This window comes from Akebia trifoliata, unplaced genomic scaffold (assembly GCF_017979445.1).
Source record: "Akebia trifoliata isolate Shusen 1 unplaced genomic scaffold, ASM1797944v1 Contig00533, whole genome shotgun sequence".
Classification (NCBI taxonomy): Eukaryota; Viridiplantae; Streptophyta; class Magnoliopsida; order Ranunculales; family Lardizabalaceae; genus Akebia; species Akebia trifoliata.
This window is the reverse complement of record NW_028237073.1, coordinates 23,546-44,648: the sequence shown is the minus strand read 5'-3', so window position 1 is coordinate 44,648 and position 21,103 is coordinate 23,546. Positions and strand designations below refer to the sequence as shown.

Below are 21,103 nucleotides of genomic sequence, written 5' to 3'. Positions count from 1 at the left end.
TACATGTCTACATCCAAATCAAAATATATTTCACTTGACAAGTTATAAACATGCAGTCTGATTTGTAGGCCCCAAGTCTAGAGTTGGAGTTCTTGACCAATCCAAATGCTCTTTCAAAGTGAGAATAACCACAAGTAAATTCATTATAAATAGAAAGAACCAATACAGTGAATGCTTCTGAAGTTCTTTTATTGGATATGTTCCCACTACGTCATAAGGGGCAATAAATGACTGCTCTTTTACCGTCGCAAGAACAGTCGTTTTAAAAGGAGTTGTGTTTTAATTGTGATTACCAATAAAAGTCAGGAAAAACGGTTGTCTTAGACAGTCGTTTTTTTGGATTTATAATTTTTAAAAAAAAATTTATTTTTTCTTCATTTATAAATTGAAAAAATGAATCATTACAATCGGAAAAAATGTGCCCTGTTGACACCTAACGTGGTTATAGGACCAGAACACCATTCTGGATTGCAGCTCTTTTTTTCTTTCCTACAAACTAATGCAAATTTCAGAAAATGTTCAAATAGATTAAAGGCCAAATAACGGAAAAATATGCAAGAATCTAGTGTGCTCCCTATTACTATATATCAATCAACATTTTAATCCTCTGCAGACCATTAGCCATATTATTATAATGAGGGCAAGGAATGCCGTTCCAACCATCAGCTTCAACCTGAGCTTTTGAAGCCACATCTTCCTCCGAAGTTGCCTACCCTGCCTCTGGAAGCTATTTGCCGGAAAACAGGATATGCATCCTCTGCCCCTGAGAGAACGGAATTAACCTGTTACATAGTAACGATAACAGGATGAAACAAGACATTTTGCATTGTACGGTGCAAGACTTTGATCACAAAGTTTACAAGAAGATGACAAGTTACAAGGATAATCCTTGTACCAGATATATTTCTATACAATCTAGGTGATGAAGTGCATCAATGATTGGAATTGAGCACATTTTACTAGTTTTAGGATTCAGCTGCTTTACTGATAATGGGAGAAGCATAATTGGCAATTGCTGCATCTGGGGATTGTCTAAGGCGTCCAACAATCGAGTACAGCTCTGATGAGTGAAGGAATTGTCTGCATAGAGGGTGGGCACACATTTTCGCTAATAAGAAGAGAGTGATCTTTAGAGGTGACCCATTTACTGCATCCCTTCTACTCAGACCCAAAGCTACAGTTGAAGAGTCGGAGACAAGCTTTAACAAAGCCTGCAGAGAGCAAACAATGCAGTTAAAATGTCAAGGAATCTAGTGTCATGTATGATACTCTAGGCTGTAGGCTCAATCGAAAGCCTTAACTGGTTAACCACGAACATGCCCCCTCCCCAAACAAAAAAATAATAATAATAAATAAAATTTTCCTCCCATTTAACGTTTATAGCTAAAATGAATGTTATTAAGATCATTTAACTCCTTCCTCACTTAAACTAGTAAATTTGAAATGCATGATAGTCTGTGTAGCGTCAATTAGAAATGTTTTTAGGTGACAGATTTATAATGGTGGATAAAGAAAAAATGATTGAGAGACTTTTTAAAAACTTGAGCTTTATGTGAGAAGCATTAGTACTGGAGAGACGCAAGTCAATGGACTTTAGACAAGCCATCAAATCTCCATGTTTGTTAATAACATTTGAGGCTAACAGCCCACCACACGAAGGCCAAAAAGCCACCCCATGCTCGTTTAAGACATAGATTAAACTGACAGATTTAAGACTGGAAAGCAGAATGTACATAACTGACAGACCTGTATCGCTCCCTTAGAAACAACATCTTCACAGAGCTTGCTGGAGTTACGGACAAGATTACTGAGGGCACCTGCTGCATTTGCTTTGGACTTGTCTTCTTCCACTGAAAACAGAAGATTAATGAGTAGCGGAATGGATCTCCCGAGTTTCCTCTTAAACAGGTCATTGTGGTACACAGCGTTGCCAATCTGGAGAGATGAGAATGTTAGATCAACAACATTTGTTAAAGGTCAATATCACATAAATGTATGTTTTCTTCAGATATAATATCATTAGCTTTCAAACAAATCAGTAAATAGAATTAGGGCCATGAAGTCATGGTCGATGAAGTCACGGAAAGCAGTAACTCCACAAGAAAGACAATGACATATTGGAGAAACAGTCCATACAACACCTTTAGGTGATAACCCAACTTGATCCTTTGAGCCATCTAATTCTTGAAGATTGTCAGCTAATAAACAAATAAGGAGATGAGGTATACCATTTGCACATGCCTGTTGAACGGCTAATGGCCCTTCCCACTTAAGTCTGATTTCCATCAAACCAACACACCCATCTCTAAGGCCATGCCAATATGAGAGCATACCATTCTGGTTAGCAATTACTTCATTTGAGGATTGGATACTTACGAGGCCACATAGTGTGGAAGTCGGACGGATCAAAGGAATGGCAGTTTCAGAGACGGGGGATTCAGAAGGAACTCCACTTTCAAGGGATAGAACAGCTGCAAGAGCTAGCATGGCCGCTGCACAATGTGGTTGTAAGGATGTCGTCACCATAGTATCATTAGAAGAAGACTAATGGGCAAGGATCGAAAATCGAAAAAGCTGTTTCTTTGCAGAAGTCGTAAGCATGAATGATGCAGAAACTCTTCCAGACACCTTCAGACATTGTGCTATAGTTGCAAGGGTAAGACAAGAATACAGAACCACGACACGTGCGCTGGATATTTTGAACTTTTGATTAGTTGTTTACAAACTCTAAATACTACAGTCCAATTAGAATTAAAGAAATCAACTTTATATCATGTATAATTTAAAGGTTGGAGGATGAATGAAACTGAAAATATTGTAATGTGAAATTATGCAACAATGAATAGATTCCAAAACATAAATTTGACGAATTGCATGTCAGCTGCCTATATGGTCGAAATAAACATATATATATACACTTGTGTGTGTGTGATAGAAGCTGAAAACATTCCCATATGACCCATCAAGTGATTAAGCATATTCTCATCTTGGTATTCGCCATATGCAATCAACTACTTGGCATCAGCTATTATAGCTACAACCCTAACTGTTGGCTGTTTCAAAGCTGCCATGGAAGAAGCTACTGTGCTGCAAATATCTCAAATGAAATGGCTCCTCAGTATAAAGTGAAAAACAAACTTAGTATAAACATGAGCATTGACCTTCTAAATGACTCAAAGTTGATGAAAACATCAGCAGTTGGATGTGAAAGACAGGCTGCTTCAATGCTATGCTACGAATTAGAGCATCTTTAAAAACTAAAATTTGAATTATTGTATGACCAGCAACAAGAACAAAATTCCAATGTCTTTTAAAAAAAAAATTGAATTAATTGCTCAAAACTATCAAAGAGTGATAAAAAAATATCCATAAAATATTCTTAACATTGTCGTAGGTCATTATTAAAAGTAGAACTTGCCCACCACCGTTAGATGCATCATAACGATGTCTTTTTAAATCATGATCTAGAAAGCAAACCTAGGTACATAGAAAAACTTGTGGGTTTTAGCATGTCTATGGTATCATCACCCATAGTGTAAGCTAGTTAGGACCTTCAATATTCTATACCCTTGTTCAAGGGTTAAAAATTTATATTAAACTACTTTGAGAAATTGAAAGAAACTACAAGAAGTATGAGTGTAGGGAAACCACTTGGGGCTTACATGTTTCAAAAGTCACAGAACTTTATGAATGGGATTGTTCATAAGGTAAATTAATTTACTCAAGTAAATTCTGTCCAAATTTGAGTTTCTGGGTTTAACGAGCCCAATGGGGCTGGAAATACACATGTTGGCATATTAAATACACATATTTTTTTTAAAACTAAACTATATATATAATGAAATCACCTAGAAGGGAAGTTTGATCAATTTTAGGTCAAGTTCATATGCGGTAGAGTGTCACCTTGACGTGGTGGAAGTCACCACTACAATACAGGAACTTAGGCATTACCTTGCAGTTCATACAAGTAAGACAACCATAACTTGAAACCAATATGGCTGATTAGTCCAGAATACCAGTTCTCAGAACTAAATATTCATTACTAATTAGTCTGCCTCACAAAAAAAAAAAAAAAAAAGGATATCTATTATGGTCATATTGGAATCCTTGAAGTGCCAAATTCGGAAACAAACCTAAGATTTGACCCCGACTTCGGTGTTACCTCCTCAAACTTAGTTTTGAATAACTCAAACACATAAAACCTTTCCAATTATGAAAGAAAAATCAGAGAACTACATTAAATATTTCTCAATTCTTGAATGGTTCAAGGTGTTACTTGATATCGACAATCCAATATGGGCATGCAATCTGGTAAAAGGTCGAAGGAAGCACATACAATGGTTTCACTCTTACGATGTTCAGTTTACATTGTACTCGAGTTAGAAGTTAAGGTTAGAGTCCAGCTTCCTAACATACTACAATAATCAGCCATAACCACGGCAGATGGTAGACATTCTATTTAATGATGTGCAGCAGTAGTAAGATTTAATATGGCAGTGCAACTATGTTATAGCACTTCAATACTCATAAATCTTACAGCAATAATAAATCTTACGTTAGGCCAACTGATTTCATCCAAATTACAGGGTGCAACACAAATGTAGCATATGAGAACAGGAAGGTAATGCAACTACAAATGCATCAAAGAAAATAGTCAATAAGTAAAGTTGTCAATTTTTTTACCATTTTTGAGTTACTTCAATCATAAAGATCCTCATCATGTACCCATTCATCCTCACTAAAATCAGGAAATGAACGAAAACCATTCGCATAAAACCATTGACCTTTCTCAATTTTTCGGCAGTTTGGGCACTGCATCATGTAAAACCATTGACCTTTCTCAATGATCGCCCAAATTCATCTTTTTTTTTTTCTTTCGACCACCCAATTCAGGCACAAAATGTACTAGTTTACATTTATAATTATTAGGTCTATAAGGAGTGAGCCAAACATTCATGGATCTGTAGGCAAAGAACATGACAAGGCTTATAGATGCTTAGGATACCACTAGGAAGATGGAGATATTGGTGAGGATGTGTGACAAAGAATAAGTGGTAGGTGGCTGAAGTAGAAATGTGCTTCTGAAGGATTATGTGACTGGCATGTACCAAAAAACTACATGCAAATTTACAAAACAACAATAATACCAAACTAATTACAAATACTAACCTGATCGAACCTTGATAGCTGTTCCACAGCATCATTCCCAACCAGTGCTTCACCGACAAACAGGACCAGGTCTGGCTTGTTGAGGTAGATCAGCTTGGAGAGTGCTCTCATCAATAGTTCATTATCCTGAGAACATAAAATACTTCTCTTACTTACATTGTTCAACATACCTATACAAAACAAATTTGCAATGTTGCAAGAACCAAACTGATATAACTGCGCTAATTCCAGTAAGAGAACATGTCCTATACACGGCAAAAAACAGTCCATGAGACAGGACACGTGGCAAATACATGGGCAACGACACCACCATTAAGACTAGTCAGGTCTTCTATGTCCAAAATATACCTCACTTGATCATCATAATAATCCTATTTTCACAGAAAAATGTCAATAGAGAAGGTTAGGATTAGAGATTGATCAATTATTTGGCAATTTGGCAAAAGGTGATCAGGTTCAGAACCATCAAGTGTTTGGTTTTCCTAGTCCCATCTAAATGCGTGCCACATATTTAAATGACGCAGACAAAAATAACCCTCCAACATGAATTAATCTATGTTGTAGCAATCCCAAAATATCTGAGATTAAGGTAGCAAGCATATGATCCGAAGAGACAAGCCTTAACAGAAGATATAGCTTTATATAGAATTGAATGGGAATGTAGGATTCATGTTGCTCACTCCCCATAGTTGGGTTAGGTATAGATGATGAGGAGAATATCATGGAACTCTCTAGAAGTTAATATGATACCTGCATTCGTCCAGCCATATCTACAAGAACAACATCTGAACCATTGCGAGTAGCCTCCTGGATGGCTTCCTTTGCAACAATTGCGGGATTTTTTTCATAGCCCTTCTCAAATATGGGAATCTGGAGAAAAGGCAGTACATTGGTTACGATTCACTCAGTACAACCAAGATTGCAACAAATACAACATTTACAAATTTCTCCTCCTTGGGCCAACAGAGGCCCAAAGTTGAACATTATTGGACAGTGTGATTCCTACCAGGAGTCTACGTGCATGAGTCCTAAGCTGCTCAACGGCTCCTAACCGGAATGTATCACAAGCAGCCATCATGACACTGACCTCATGCTGCAGTAGCCAGTATGCAACCTGCAGAATAATGACATTCCAAAATTTGTTTATTTTAGTGAGGAAGGTAGGTGGATATGAGTCATCGCTTGATAAAACTATGTGGCAGGCAATTAGAGTTGACTGGTTTAATCATGTACTGTCAAAAAAATTAATCAGTTCATAGCAAGTACTAAAATTTCATCCATGTATGTGTTAGTGTAAATAAATTCTAAAACAAACATCTCTCAGCACATGGATCATACTGTAAAGAAGATTTAGTGGTTTAGATCCCATGTCCTAAATTGTAGCACATGGAGTGGGAAAAAAAAAACCTCCTAAATAGAAGGTAAATACACAAATCAAAAAATAATATTGAATATTTTCCTACACTGCTGCAGGCATTCATCAGAGAGTTGTTAAGGTTCTCATTTAATATCTGCTACTTGTAAACAACAGGGCTGCTTAGATACATACAATTTTTTGCCAAAATCCAAATGAGTCTTCTCCCTTTCTCTCCCCCAAAAATGGTTATAAAGGATTTTTAACATAGTATATGTTGCTGAAGACATTCCTTCAACTTTTTAAAGGTGACAGGCTTTGATACAAGTGAGTCCATACCATTTGCTAGACACTCATCTGCGCTCTCTGCCAATGCATTTGCTGTCATCTGTGATATGTATAACCAATTCCGTTAGTCAACATATATGTATTGCAAAATCTGACACGTCCAATGCGGATACTTGACCCTTTTAAAAAGTCCACGCAACATAGATTTAATTGTACTCTTTTTTGGATGATTGGAAAAGAACAGAAATAAAGATTCAGAAATTAAATATATACATATATATATAGGGTCAGGTTCAAGGGACATACGAGAAAACATATGTAAAAACAATGTAACATTAATAAAATTTCAAAATATGGGTTAGAAGTTTTGGATTGAGCTGATTTTTTGTGAGGATGATATCTATGATGGGAAGATCATCCGAAAAAAAAAAAATCAGTCCAATTTGAAATTTCTAACCCCATTAAAAGTGATTTAGAATGTGGACCGTCAATTTTTTGCCAAATTTTATCAATAATTTGTAAATCACTTTTGATGGATTTAGAAGTTTCTGATTGAGCTGATTTTTTGTGAGGATGATCTTCTCATCGTAGTGACCATCCTTGCAAAAAACCAGCTCAATCCAAAACCTCCAACCCATATTTTGAAAAACCATTGTTTTTTCATATGTTTTTACATATGGCCCTTGATCCGCCCCCATATATATATATATTGGATGTTAATGTTCATCCTATCAGATCAATTTTTTTATCAAGAGCATCTCTTAAGTTGGACCCATCAAAAGGCGCAGGCAGGTTCAACCTGATCCCTTGATGGTAATGAATCTGAAGAAGGCTCGGGTCGGTCAATTCCAGCTTCTACAGCGGCATCCCAGTTTCCACTTTCCTCAAAAGATAGTGTCAACCTTGTTGCTTGAAGACCATCCATCACTGGCATGCATACATCCTGAATGGTATTACAAACAATTATGAATATAACTTGCTTGTACAACTCTCAACCCTTGCAAGCTAAATCTGCTCGATCCTACTTCCATCAAAGAACATGTATGGAACTCCGCTTGAATAACAAGTTATCGACCCAATATGAGAAGGATCCCTATTGTGCAGGTTGAAGGCTTAAAAAGGATGATTGGAAGGCACATACTTTAACCGAAAAACTTGGTTCCAGATAGCACAGCATGAGAAGACAGGGTTCAAGTACCCCAATTAGTTTGGTTAAGATTTAGGACTTTCATGATGATGACCAAGATATTCTTGATCCTAAAAACTTGTAAAATGAACCAAGAACTATTCAGATTCAAGAGATTACCATAAGAATGAGATCATATCTAGAAAAACATTGGAAAGCAAAACATGTCAAACAAAGTTGACCAGTTTCAAAAACATCTAGAACTATTCATATTCAAGAGATTACCATTAGAATGAGATCATATCTCTGACTCTGCAGTGCAAGCACAGCTTCGACACCATTATTCACAACAACTATGTCGGGACCTACTTAAAACCTTCACGTGGTCTTGATCTAACCTGGATAACATAGATCAATATCAACCAACAGCTAACACTAATAAACACAATTCATCCCTCATGTACAAGAGAGAAATTGGAACAAGTGCAATTAATGATAATTAGTTCAGAGCCATTAAACAAACAGGAAATCTACCTGGTTTATGAAAATAAGAAGAGTTTGGGACTGGCATAATGAGGAATGAATTTTTCGTAGTGCTTGTGTCATCAATCGTGATTGTACCTCTGGGAAAGAGCCATTTATAGCACCATCAAGTTCACATTGGGAAACAAGAGCCGTACCTGCAGAAGTCATCAGCTTATGTGAAGGAAAAGAAGTGAACTCGCAACTAAATGAAATAATTACTAACCACGGAAGAACAATGTCCAGCAATAGAATACCAAGAAAGTGTATAACTGATCCAAGAGTAGTACCACCTCACAGTTCCTCTTGTATACACCCAGGACAAACAAATTTTCAGCATTTCCTTATATCAAGAGAAATCTCTACGTAGAAAATATAAAATTATTAGTCAAGTGTTCTTGCAATGTCACCAATAATACTTTTAATTAATATTGTACTGTTCAATCCCAATCAAAGATATACAGAAAAGCAGAGCACATTTATTCACAGATACAAGATTTATATGATTTACATGATATTCACGTAAAGCCCACATCTTCAGTTTCCTTTCGGTGCAGAAGAAGCCATTTTGATCAAATTTACATAAAAGATAATAGAGTACTAATGATAATTCCATTTGCACACGGATTTCGCAATCATAAATGGTTTTAGCCTTGGAGGTTTTAACAAACGTCCATCCCTGTACTCAACTTAGTTAAGACAAAAAATGAATGAAGGGACTTCACAATTCAAGCACTCCAACTATATATCGGTCACATAATGGGTATTAATGGACCAAATTATGATCTTGTTGTGACTTAAAATCCAATTGAGCGAGTCATTCTTCTTGCAAAAAGACGCCCCAAGATCGATCAAGAATGATAAACAACGAAGATTCAAAATAGAGATCAAACAACCCACCGAGAGCTAGCTGAGATGGTAAGGACGGACTGGGTGTGCTCCCTAGGTCTTGACTTCGAATCTCTATATACTCTTCAACAAGGCTATATTTAAAGGCCTACATAGTAGGGACACCTAAAATATCAAGAATACACCCAAAAAACACAAGTTAGGGCCATAAATCAATAAATTTTCACATACGTTGTGTTCTCCGTAAATCTTACGACGAATTGGTTTACAACCTTCTCATTAGCATGGCAAAATGATTTATTAGTTTGACCACTTAGACAAATGAAAAATCAATCTAATGGTTAGCCCAGAATGAAAAATGATTAAACCAAATGACTAGAGGCAACCAAAGAATAGAGTTGGTAAGTATTACCAAAGAATTACTCCACTTGATTAGTTGGATCAATTCTAAACTAATTGTTTTCTGTGCATTACATTGTAATTTTAACCAGGTCAACCATTTGTTTGATGGAGAAGATGTTTCAGTCTCGATTGTTTTGTATAATTTTATAGACCTATAGTCTGTGATTTTTTTAAAAAGTCATGATTATCAAAAATGTAGACGACTAAATCACGATATTTTCAAAAAGTCAGGTAGTTTTTGAAAAATCACTTTAATCTTAATCAACGATTTTTTTAAAAACTAACAGATTATTTTTTCATTTAATATATAAAATAAAATACGTACTTTCTATAGTTCAAAATTTTATTCAACTTATCCGATGTTCAATTTCCTGACTTTATCGATCTTTTGCCAATTTTTTTTTGAAGCTTTCTATTACCAAATTATTCCCAAACCCTGACTTCGTCACTATGTACCTTGAGTCAACTCGATTGGCTTTTTAGTTGACTCACCCCTAAACTTTCCTAAGTGTTATGTTAGAATATCATGCATCCAATGCAAAATAAAATAGACACACAGAGATTTACGAGGTTCACCCATTTATGGTCTACATCCTCGGAGTGTGATTGATCTTCTTTATTTAGTATGGGTTTACAAAAGTATTTTTTTTTTCTGTCTTTCTCTCGGAGTCATTATAAATATCTAAAGAAAATTTATCAAATAATTCGCTCATGTTGGCATCCATCCATTCTCTTGCTTCGTCATCAATCGCTAATTTTGAAGAAAATGGTTCTTTGTGTAGTTGTCTTGAGTCATCTTCTGTCCATTCCTATAAATGATGATCTTGCTCAATATTGCTGGCTTGTTGTTGGAGTGAATTTACATTAACGTTCTCGTTGGATATGGAAGCAGACTTTAAAAATGGGTAATACCTCTGCAATGGATTACTTACACAAGTTCAAGATTACTGCTAATAAACTAGCTACTATAGGCAAACCAGTTGATGACTTTAATCTTGTCACATGTCTTGGAAAGACTTCGACCTGAATATGGTCCATTTGCCACCTCTGTTTCTCATAAAAAACCACCTATTATTATGAGAGAACGCTATGGTTCATTGATTAGTAAAGAAATTCGTATCACAAACTTTTTTTCAACGAATGCAACTGAAGCAACTGCCTTTGTGGCTAACCACTCTCCCTTACATTCACAACGGGGAAACCACTCTGGTTGAGGGGCCTCTCACTCATTTAGTAGAGGTCGTGGTCATGGAAAAGGTCGCAATGCTAATGGTGGTCAACATTTTAGACAACCACATACCAATCCGACTTCTACTCGTCTTATTTGCCAGATTTGTAACAAAGTTAGGCACTCCGCCCTTGATTGTTACCATCGCCTTGATCACTCATATCAAAGACGTGGAATTCCAAATCAACTTAACTCTCTTCATGACCTTCTCCTATTGTTTCTAATAATGGTTTTCGGTATTATTTTTCAATTGTTGATGACTATAGCAAATTTTGTTGGCTTTTTCCTCTTCAGTTGAAATCTCAAGCTCTTGCTACCTTTATTAAATTTAAAACTCATACTGAAAACCTCTTGAATGCCAAGATTAAATCTCTCCAAACTGATGGAGGGGGTGAATTCACAAGTAATTCCTTTCGTAATTTTTTATCCCTCAATAGCATCCACCATCGCATGACATGTTCCTACACTGCAGAACAAAATGGGGTAGTAGAACGTAAGCATCATCATATTGTTGAAATGACACTTGCTCTTCTTGCTCATTCTCACATACCTTCCTCTTATTGGACTGAGGCCTTTCTTACTTCAGTATTTCTGATTAATAGGCTTCCTATGCGTATCCTTAATCGCATCACCCCTTGGGAAAAGTTATTTCATCGAGTCCCTGATTATTCCATTCTTAAGACTTTTGGTTGTGCATGTTATCCATACTTGAGGCCTTATCGAAATCTTAAACTTGACTTTTGCACTTCCAAGTGTCTTTATTGGTTATAGTTTGCAACATAGAGGTTATAACTGCCTCCATATTCCGAGTGTTTGGGTGTATATTTCACGTCATGTAATTTTTGATGAAAATCAATTTCCATTTGCCACTCTCCCCACTACCCAATCATCCATCACTGTTTCGTCGGTTGGTGTATTTCTAGGACCATTACAATCTTCCTCCCATACGACTTTACCATCCTTACAACCAGATGTCTCGGTTCAATCCAATGAGACCCACCCACCTTCACCAAACCCACCTGCAGCTGTGATTCAGTCCCTACCTACAGACATGGTTCAGTCCAATGTAAACCACCCACCTTCATCAATCCCACCATTCACTTACCTCCCTACCATTGTCGTGCCTTCCCAACCTCAACTTATAACTACCTCTAAGCATCACATGATTACTCGATTTCGTGGTACCCGCACACTCAAGACCTATATTGCTACCCATTATCCCCTTGCCTTCATTGCCACTTCTCTACCCGTTGAACCTTCTAATTATACCCAAGCATCAAAGGTGGTTGAGTGGCAACCTGCCATGACACAAGAGATTGATGCACTTATCAAAATGGGTACTTGGTCTTTTGTTCCACCCATATCTAAACAAAATGTTGTTGGATGTCATTGGGTTTACTAGATCAAGCAAAAATCGGATGGTATTGTTGACCGCTACAAGGCAAGATTGGTTGCACGAGGTTATCACCAATAACCTCGTATCGATTACACCGAAACCTTTAGTCCCGTAGTTAAGCCTACTACAATATAGTTGATTTTATCTCTAGCTATCTACTTTAATTGGCCTCTCAAGCAACTTGATGTTTCAAATGCATTTTTGCATGGTGAATTAAATGAGGAAGTTTATATGACTCAGCCACAGGGTTTTGTTGATTCTCAACATCCTAACTATGTTTGTCAACTTCTTAAGGCCATATATGGCCTCAAACAAGCACGTGTGCTTGGTTTATGCGCCTCACTCGATTTCTTGAAGAACTTCATTTTGTGAGCTCTTCTGCTGATACTTCTTTGTTTATATGCAAATTTGATGGCAGCATTACTATTCTTTTTATATACATACATGATATGATCATTACCGGTAGTTGTACAATGACAATTGCCCATCGTAAGATGACACCCATCTTATGCCACGTGGAATCTTTTTGAGACCTACTGACCGTTGGATGTGTGGTCTATCCCTTGGAGAATCTACCTCTTGAAAAAGAGTTTAAATCCAACGATTGTAAGACAATTGCCATAATCAATGGATGCACAGCACATCACCAATCAACCTGACATTTTTTATGTAGATTCATCAAGGGATTGACCACATATCCATACGATTAGTGGGTGTCCCCAAAAATTCAACCATTTACTTATTTTATATTTTATATTTTTTTTAATTGGGCTTTAATAAGTAAAAGTTGGGGTGCCAAGAGAAGCTCTCTTAGTTAATTATTTGTTTGTTACAATGGGAAAAATGCTTGTTATACTCAAGGGGAGCAACATTTGATATACCATCTTTTTTGAGAAATATTGATTAACATGACTACTTTGTGTCAACAGATAATCGGTATACATACAACTAGCTATTTGTCAAGGTCATGCATGAATATATCATTTCAAAATTTATCAATAATCTGACATCCAATGATTAGGGCTTAAAATGGATCGATCCGGGCTGGATCCAATTATATCCATACCCATGTCTAAATTCTTTATCCCGATCTACATCCGTATTTGACTTGAATCTTGCGAGATTATGTTCTAAGAAAAGAGAGATCTTTTTTTTCTATTGAGTGATGGGCAAGGATCGAAAGTCGAAAAAACTATTTCTTTGCAGAAGTCGTAAGCATGAACGATGCAGAAACTCTTCCAGACACCTTTTGACATTGTGTTATAGTGGCAAGGGTGAGACAAGAATACAGAACCACGACACGTGCACTGGATATTTTGAACTTTTGATTAGTTGTTTACATACTCTAAATACTACAGTCCAATGAAAATTAAAGAAATCAACTTTATATCATATATAATTTAAAGGTTGGAGGATGAATGAAACTGAAAATATTTTAAATGTGAAATTATGCAACAATGAATAGATTTCAAGAATACATAAATTTGACTAATTGCATGTCAACTGCCTATATGGTCGAAATAAACAAATATATATATATATATATATATACACGTGTGTGGGTGTGTGGTTGGGTGTGTAATAGAAGCTGAAAACATTCTGTAGAAAAACTGAATTTATTAAGAATTCTTGGATGATCATTACAAATGCCTCAATAGTGGTATTTATAGACCAACTATCCTATTACAAGAATAATCTAGAAATTCAAGAGTAATCTACAATAATCAACCAACTATCCTATTGTAGAAGATTACAGGAATATTCTAGAAAGTTAAGAGTGATCAAAAATAATCAAGAAGAATATCTTATTTTCCTAATTCTATAAGATCAGATTTCCTGATTCCCCTACACATTCCCATATGACCCATTAAGTGATTAAGCATTTTCTCATCTTGGTATTCGCCATATGCAATCAACTACTGGTATCAACTATTATAGCTACACTTCTAATTGTTGGTTGTTTCAAAGCTGCCATGGAAGAAGCTACTGCGCTGCAAATATCTCAAATGAAATGGCTCCTTAGTATAAAGTGAAAAACAAACTTAGTAAAACTTAGTATAAACATGAGCATTGACCTTCTAAATGACTCAAAGTTGATGAAAACATCAGCAATTGGATGTGAAAGACAGTCTGCTTCAATGCTATGCTACGAGTCAGAGCATCTTTAAAAACTAAAATTCCAATGTCTTTTAAAAAAAAATTGAATTAATTGCTCAAAACTATCAAAGAGAAAAAAAAATATCCATAAAATATTCTTAACATTGTCGTAGGGTCATTATTAAAAGTATCACTTGCCCACCACCGTTAGATGCATCATAACAATGTCTTTTTAAATCATGATCTAGAAAGCAAACCTAGGTACATAGAAAAACTTGTGGGTTTTAGCATGTCTATGGTATCATCACCCATAGATTTTAGTGTAAGCTAGTTAGCACCTTCAATATTCTATACCCTTGTTCAAGGGTTAAAAATTTATATAAAACTACTTTGAGAATTGAAAAAAACTATAAGTATGAATGTAGGAAACCACTTGGGGCTTACACGTTTCAATAGTCACAGAACTTTATGAATGCGATTGTTCATAAAGTAAATAGCAGTACTAAGTTTTAATATGGCAGTGCAACTATGTTATAGCACTTCAATACTCATAAATCATACAACAATAATAAATCTTACTTTAGTCCAACTGACTTCATCAAAATTACAGGCTATAAAACAAATGTAGCCTATGAGAACAAGAAGGTAATGCAACTACAAACGCACCAAAGAAAATTTGAAGGAAAGCTGCTATAATATTATAAAAATGGAATAAAATAGTCAATAAGTAAAGTTGTCATTTTTTACCATTTCTGAGTTCCTTGGATCATAAAGATCCTCATCATGTACCCATTCATCCACGCTAAACTCAGAAAATGAATGATAACCATTCGTATAAAACCATTGACCTTTCTCAATTTTTCGGCAGTTTGGGCATTGCAACAAAACCATTGACCTTTCTCAATGATCACCCAAATTCGTCTTTTTTTTTTTCAACCACCCAATTCTGGCGCAAAATGTACTTGTTTACATTTGTAATTATTAGGTCTATAAGGAGTGAGCCAAACATTCATGGATCTATAGGCAAAGAACATGAAAAGACATATAGATGCTTAGGATACCACTAGGAAAACACTCATGGATCAATAGGGGCCCAAAAGAAATACAATAAACCTTGTAAGGTTTTAGATTGTACCATATTCTCGTTGAAGCTCAATATAGAAGCTACATTTCCACACCTATAACGGTAATTTGGTGATGATCACACCTGTAAAAGACAAGAACCAAAACGAAAATAACAAGACTAAGAAGAGGTGGGCACAAATAACAATTGTAAGCATTTACGTAGGGGATCCTCAATGATTTAGAAGCTAAGGGCAGAGTTTTCGAAAAATAGCTACATATCATACAACAATAGCTCTAAATAATATCACTAAATATTTCCAATTTGTTGCCCGCTCATATTTTGTTTCTTAATCCATGAATAGTTTTGAAGGATCCCCAAGAAATAGAAATGACTAGGAAAATGAGGATTGTTCATGTCAACAATCACAAAGATCCCTCAAATTAACTCACACTGACAATATAGAACACAGGTGCAAGAAACGATGATTACCAAAAGGAAAGAGAACAACACAATATTTATGTGGTTTGGCAAGATTGCCAAAATCCCGGCAAACATTTCGAAATGGAGTTGCCATTTTATTTATTTATTTATTGGAATTATGCAAAATTATCTTGTTAGAACCTTTTAGAATCTTGCTTAAATATACTTTTCTTACACCTTCCATTGTTTTTAACTACTTCTTTATTAACAAGAATCATAGTCTTAAAAAAATTCGAGACAACTCCAAGCTTGGTTAAGTCGACTCGACTTAGATGGATTTCTTGGTACTTGGCCCCCAAACTTAAGACATCCAACTTGTCAACTTAACTTGAAAATGCACCGAGTCAAATTACAAAATTAAATGAGTTATTTGATTATATGTAACACCTTTTTGTAAACAAAAAATAAATTAAAATTTCGAATTTCTTATAGGATTTTTGAAATTAAATTCATTATATACTTAACTACCTCCCTTTTGATACAACCCCAATCACCCCAAAATGTCAAAGTGCTGGTGCCGAAAGTTAAACTGTTAAAGCCCATGGGCCTAACTCATCCTCACAAAACCGGCTTGCAAGGAGAGGGTTGCCCCCGCTTTATAGATTGCACCTCCCAATAGTACCTAGGCGATGTGAGACTATTCTAACACTCCCCCTCAGCGCCAGGGCTGGAGACACTCGGCTCTCCCCCTCCACATAGGGTTGGAGATACTAACCCTACCCATCCCTGAGGTCACCCGCTCTGATACCATGTTAAAGCCCATGGGCTTAACTTATCATCACAAAACCGGCTTACAAGAAGAGGGTTGCCCCCACTGTATACATTGCACCTCCCAATGGTACCTAGGCGATGTGGGACTATTCTAACATAAACCAATGTCTATGACGACACTACTATGGAGAGTTAAAAAAAAATACTTACAAGTGAAGAGCATGGAATCTCAATTCAAGAGAGCAAATCATCGAAATTCCCTCCAAAATTTACCATTATCTAGTAGACGAACCTCCAAGATACTTGTTCTCAATAGATATCTTGGCTGCATAAGCTAACCTATAGAAGTAACAAAGTAAAAGTTTAGAAAACCAAAACCACAAGATACAAAACTATAAGATGCACAAAGTCACTAAAAATTTAAAGAACTGAAAGGAATCCTGCCCAAGTGTTAAACAAACTTAGCATATCAAAGGAATCCCTCCCGCAAATTACACTTGCACCCCTAAAAAGAAAAATAAGAGTTAAATATATAAGCTGTGAATAGGAGTTGTTTATCAACATATTCGTTGCTCATAATGATTTTATGTAGACAAACAATAGGAATGCGAAGCAATAGTAACAAGAATTAAAGATATACAAAAACGCAAAGCACATTAGTTCACAAATAAAAGATTTTTATGCTTTACACGATGTTCACGTAAAACCCACATCTTCAGTTTCCTTTCAGTGCTAAAGAAGCAATTTTGATCAAATTAACAAAAAAGATAATATAGTACTAATGATAATTCATTTGCCCACGGATTTTGTGATCATGAATGGTTTTAGCCTTTGAGGTTTTAATAGAAGTCCATCCCTATACTCAACTTAGTTAGGACAAAGAATGAATGAAGGGACTTCACAATTAAAGCTCTCCAATGATATATCGGTCACATAATGGGTATTAATGGCCAAGAGATAATATTGTTGTGACTTAAAATCCAATTGAACGAGTCATTTTTGTTGCAGAAAGATGCCCCTAGATTGATCAAGAATGATAAACTACGAAGATTCAAAACAGAGATCAAACAACCCATCGGCATCTAGCTGAGATGGTAAGGACGGACTGGGTGTGCTCCCCAGGTCCTGACTTCGAATCTCGATATGCTCTTCCACAAAGCTATATTTAAACGCCTGCACAATAGAGGGTGGTGGTACATGAGGCCCGTCAAGGCAAAAAAAAAAAAAAAAAAAACACAAGATTTACGTGATTCGACAAGATTACCCACGTCTACGGGCGGCGATGATAATTCTTTGTTGATGAAAAACTACAAAATATATAATTTTTTTAAGGTTTATAAACTTGGAATATATATGAAGTCTTAGGGCGAAACTTGCATTTTATAACGACAAAAATTCCCCCAAAGTTGTAGGGACGCCCAAAATATCAAGAATACACCCAAAAACCCAAGTTAGGGCCATAAATCAATTAATTTTCACATACGTTGTGTTCTCCGTAAATTTAACGACGAATCGGTTTACAACCTTCTCATTAGCCTGGCAAAAAGATTTATTGGTTTGACTACCTAGACAAATGAAAAATCAATCAAATAGTCTGATTATAGGCCCATAATGAAAAATGATTAAAGCAAATGACTAGAGACAACTAAAGAATTGCTCCACTTAATTAGTTGGATCAATCCTAAACTATTTGTTTTCTGTTGTAATTTTTACCATCTCAACCATTTGCTTGATGGAGAAGACATTTTTACCATCAAACACTACAAGAACTTGATATCTAAGGGATTGTTGTGAGTATGAAGTGTAGTAAGGCAGATAGGGACCTTGGTTCTTCCATGTTCAGCAAGCTTGGAGCCCTACCCAAAGGTTTGGATCAATCACCCAACATTTGGCCCGGTATGAATTTTGTTTTTGTTTCAAATATTTGTGTATGGACTCGTATACTAAATGGTGGTTGGGTTTTGCTAGCTAACAGTCTAAGCCACCGATGATTGGATTATTGCCCAATTGGAGCAAATAAACTTGTGAGCAGCCCTCCAAGTCAATACTTTTTGGAGGAAATTCTACAAAAATAAGGTCGGAGTGCGTGCCCTGTGAGTATTTCTTGGGACATTGGTTTGGAATGTTAGATTCTGATTATGGAAACTGATTGCTTGAATCTAGAATCTTTGGCTAAAAATTGCTTAGGGGAAATGATTTGGAATATTGAATCACGATCACCTTTCACTATCCCAATTTTTACCAATTCCGATATGGAATATTATATACCTAGTTGCAGAAAAAAGAAAGAACAGATTCAAAAATCCATTATTATTATTATTATTATTGTTTTGCGTATGTGAGAATACTTCTATTATCTCTATCAATTGTAACGTCGTGGATGAGAATCAGATTCTAAAATTTGAACGAAATGTATCCATTTTGTCATTTAGGGTGGATTCCATGTTCTAATATAATAATATAAATGTTGGATTCTTAACTACATACATTAACCCCCGTATGCGACCATATGGGGCATTTCGTTAGAAAGAAAAGTTTATTTGGAGCTTAACGCCGTGCGTGATCACATGGGGCATTTGGTTAGAAAGAAATGCTAAAACTTTTCAAGAAAAGGGGAAATCGGCATGAGAGCTCTTATTCTTTTGGTGCAAAATCTTTAAAGAGTTTAGAGGGGTCTTTCTCGAGGACATTTTGTCCCGTTGGTGGTTCATTTGTAGCATTGAGATGCCATAGTGGTTTGTTGGTAAAATAAAGATGTAAAAAAAGAGAGTTTCTAACTGCCTATCTGACCTATGGTATCTGGTATTTGTTGCTAACTCTCACCCGTGAGCTTTGCATGCGACACGTCAAGACTTGTTATAATCAGTGCCTTTCACAAAGACACGTCAAGACTCCTTATAAAGTTGCATATGAAGCTATCCATATCATTGTATCTATGTCTACTTTCAAGGCATGTAGAATCTAAGGGATTAGATGTTCCTACTTATGAAGACAAAGTACAGAACTCTCACCTGTGAGCTTTGCATGAGACTGTTAAATAAGTCTGTGTCCTTTTTGGTCTTTTCCCTTTTTCATAATGTGTGATACTTATATAGCCTAATTAGGGTTAATCAATAAAACTAATCTTCTTCTCTCTAATTCGAACTTGGTATTAGAGCCAAGCTCTCTACGTCATTGAAATTCTTTCTAAAAAAAAAAAACTAATCGAAGCCTGCAATCAGGTTGTTGTCACAGCAATGGTTGTATCTAAGCCCTACGACACCCAAGGTGACTGTCTGCGACACTCAAAGTAGTGTTTTTGGTTGTCTGCGATCATCATAGGTGCTGTATGAGGAGTGCGATCACAGCAGGTGATCTGTTTTTGGTTTTTTGAACATCGTAAGAGGCTGTTTTGGCATCGTAGGTGTTGTATGAGGAGTGCGATCACAGCAGGTGATCTGTTTTTTGTTTTTTGAACATCGTAAGAGGCTGCTTTGGCTTCTGCGACACAGCAGGTTGCTGTTCTGCTGCATGCGACCATAGTTTATTCACGCTTTGGACTTGCGATCACTGCAGAGGGCAGTTTGACATCCAGCGACCATAGTAACACTCTGTTTTTTAGACCTACGATCTCTGTTTCGGACTTGCAATCACTGCAGAGAGCAGTTTGACGCCTTGCGACCATAACAGAAGGCTGAGTTGAGACATACGATCACTGCAGAGGTGCAGGTAGAGGTCTTCAGTCACTGCAGAGAGTAATTCGACTACTAGAGGGCTCGTTCTTCGTTTTGGAGCCTTGTCTGAAACCTACGATCAACACAGGTTGTTATTTGGACCTGGTTCGAGGGCCACAATCAGCATCAAGGCTGTTTGGTGCCTGTACTTACAGCAAGAGTGCTGTTAAGAGCTTTTCCTTGTCATCTTTGAACTCCCTTCGAACCAAAAATACGTAAATTTATATCTATATATATATAAATGGCCTCTAAGATGTCATCTTCCTCGGTCACTAGTAATAGTAATGACTCAAGTGGTCTTCCTCCTCACTCAACCGACTTTCCACGAATTTAGATTACCACCGTGAAATTAAATGGCCCTAATTATCTTCTTTGGGCACGATCAGTTGAAATGTTTATTGGTGGCAAAGGAAAGATCGGCTACTTCACGGGAGCTGACAAACAACTTGCACCGACGGATACATCCTACTCCCATTGGTTTGCTAATGATTCAATGGTCCGATCGTGGTTGGTTACATCTATGCAACCACACATTGTAGCTAGTTTTATGTTCTCCTCTACAGCAAAATAGATATAAGATTCTGCTAAGAGCATTTACTCGCAACGTCAAAATAACGTTCGGATCTTTAACTTAGAGCGTGAGATTTCTCGTCTTTCACAAGGTGATTCTTCCGTTACCACCTATATATCACAGCTACGTGC

At 36.4% G+C, this 21,103-nt stretch overlaps 1 protein-coding gene and 2 long non-coding RNA genes across 14 annotated transcripts in view; all 3 read right to left on the bottom strand.

Annotated features, from left to right (window-relative positions):
* Positions 1-553: 553 nt before the first annotated feature.
* Positions 554-6,045, bottom strand: LOC147381365 (serine/threonine-protein kinase TIO-like). The gene is made up of 5 exons (XM_086430533.1): positions 5,920-6,045; positions 5,170-5,295; positions 2,377-2,689; positions 1,747-1,935; positions 554-1,211 (listed from the first exon to the last, which is right to left on the bottom strand). Exons 3-5 carry the CDS (start codon positions 2,524-2,526, stop codon positions 966-968), a joined length of 585 nt encoding a protein of 194 aa, XP_086286659.1. The 5' UTR covers positions 2,527-2,689; positions 5,170-5,295; positions 5,920-6,045; the 3' UTR covers positions 554-965.
* Positions 6,046-7,414: 1,369 nt separating this feature from the next.
* Positions 7,415-9,827, bottom strand: LOC147381364 (uncharacterized). The gene is made up of 3 exons (XR_015174623.1): positions 8,717-9,827; positions 8,223-8,617; positions 7,415-7,754 (listed from the first exon to the last, which is right to left on the bottom strand). It is a non-coding gene; the product is annotated as an uncharacterized LOC147381364 (long non-coding RNA).
* Positions 9,828-13,931: 4,104 nt separating this feature from the next.
* Positions 13,932-21,103, bottom strand: part of LOC147381363 (uncharacterized) — a 28,159-nt gene continuing 20,987 nt past the window's right edge. For all 12 annotated transcript variants that reach the window (XR_015174617.1, XR_015174621.1, XR_015174612.1 and 9 more), the window contains 2 exons: positions 16,899-17,027; positions 13,932-15,638 (listed from right to left, as the gene is read on the bottom strand). This is a non-coding gene — a long non-coding RNA (uncharacterized LOC147381363). The remainder of the gene's footprint in view (positions 15,639-16,898; positions 17,028-21,103) is intronic.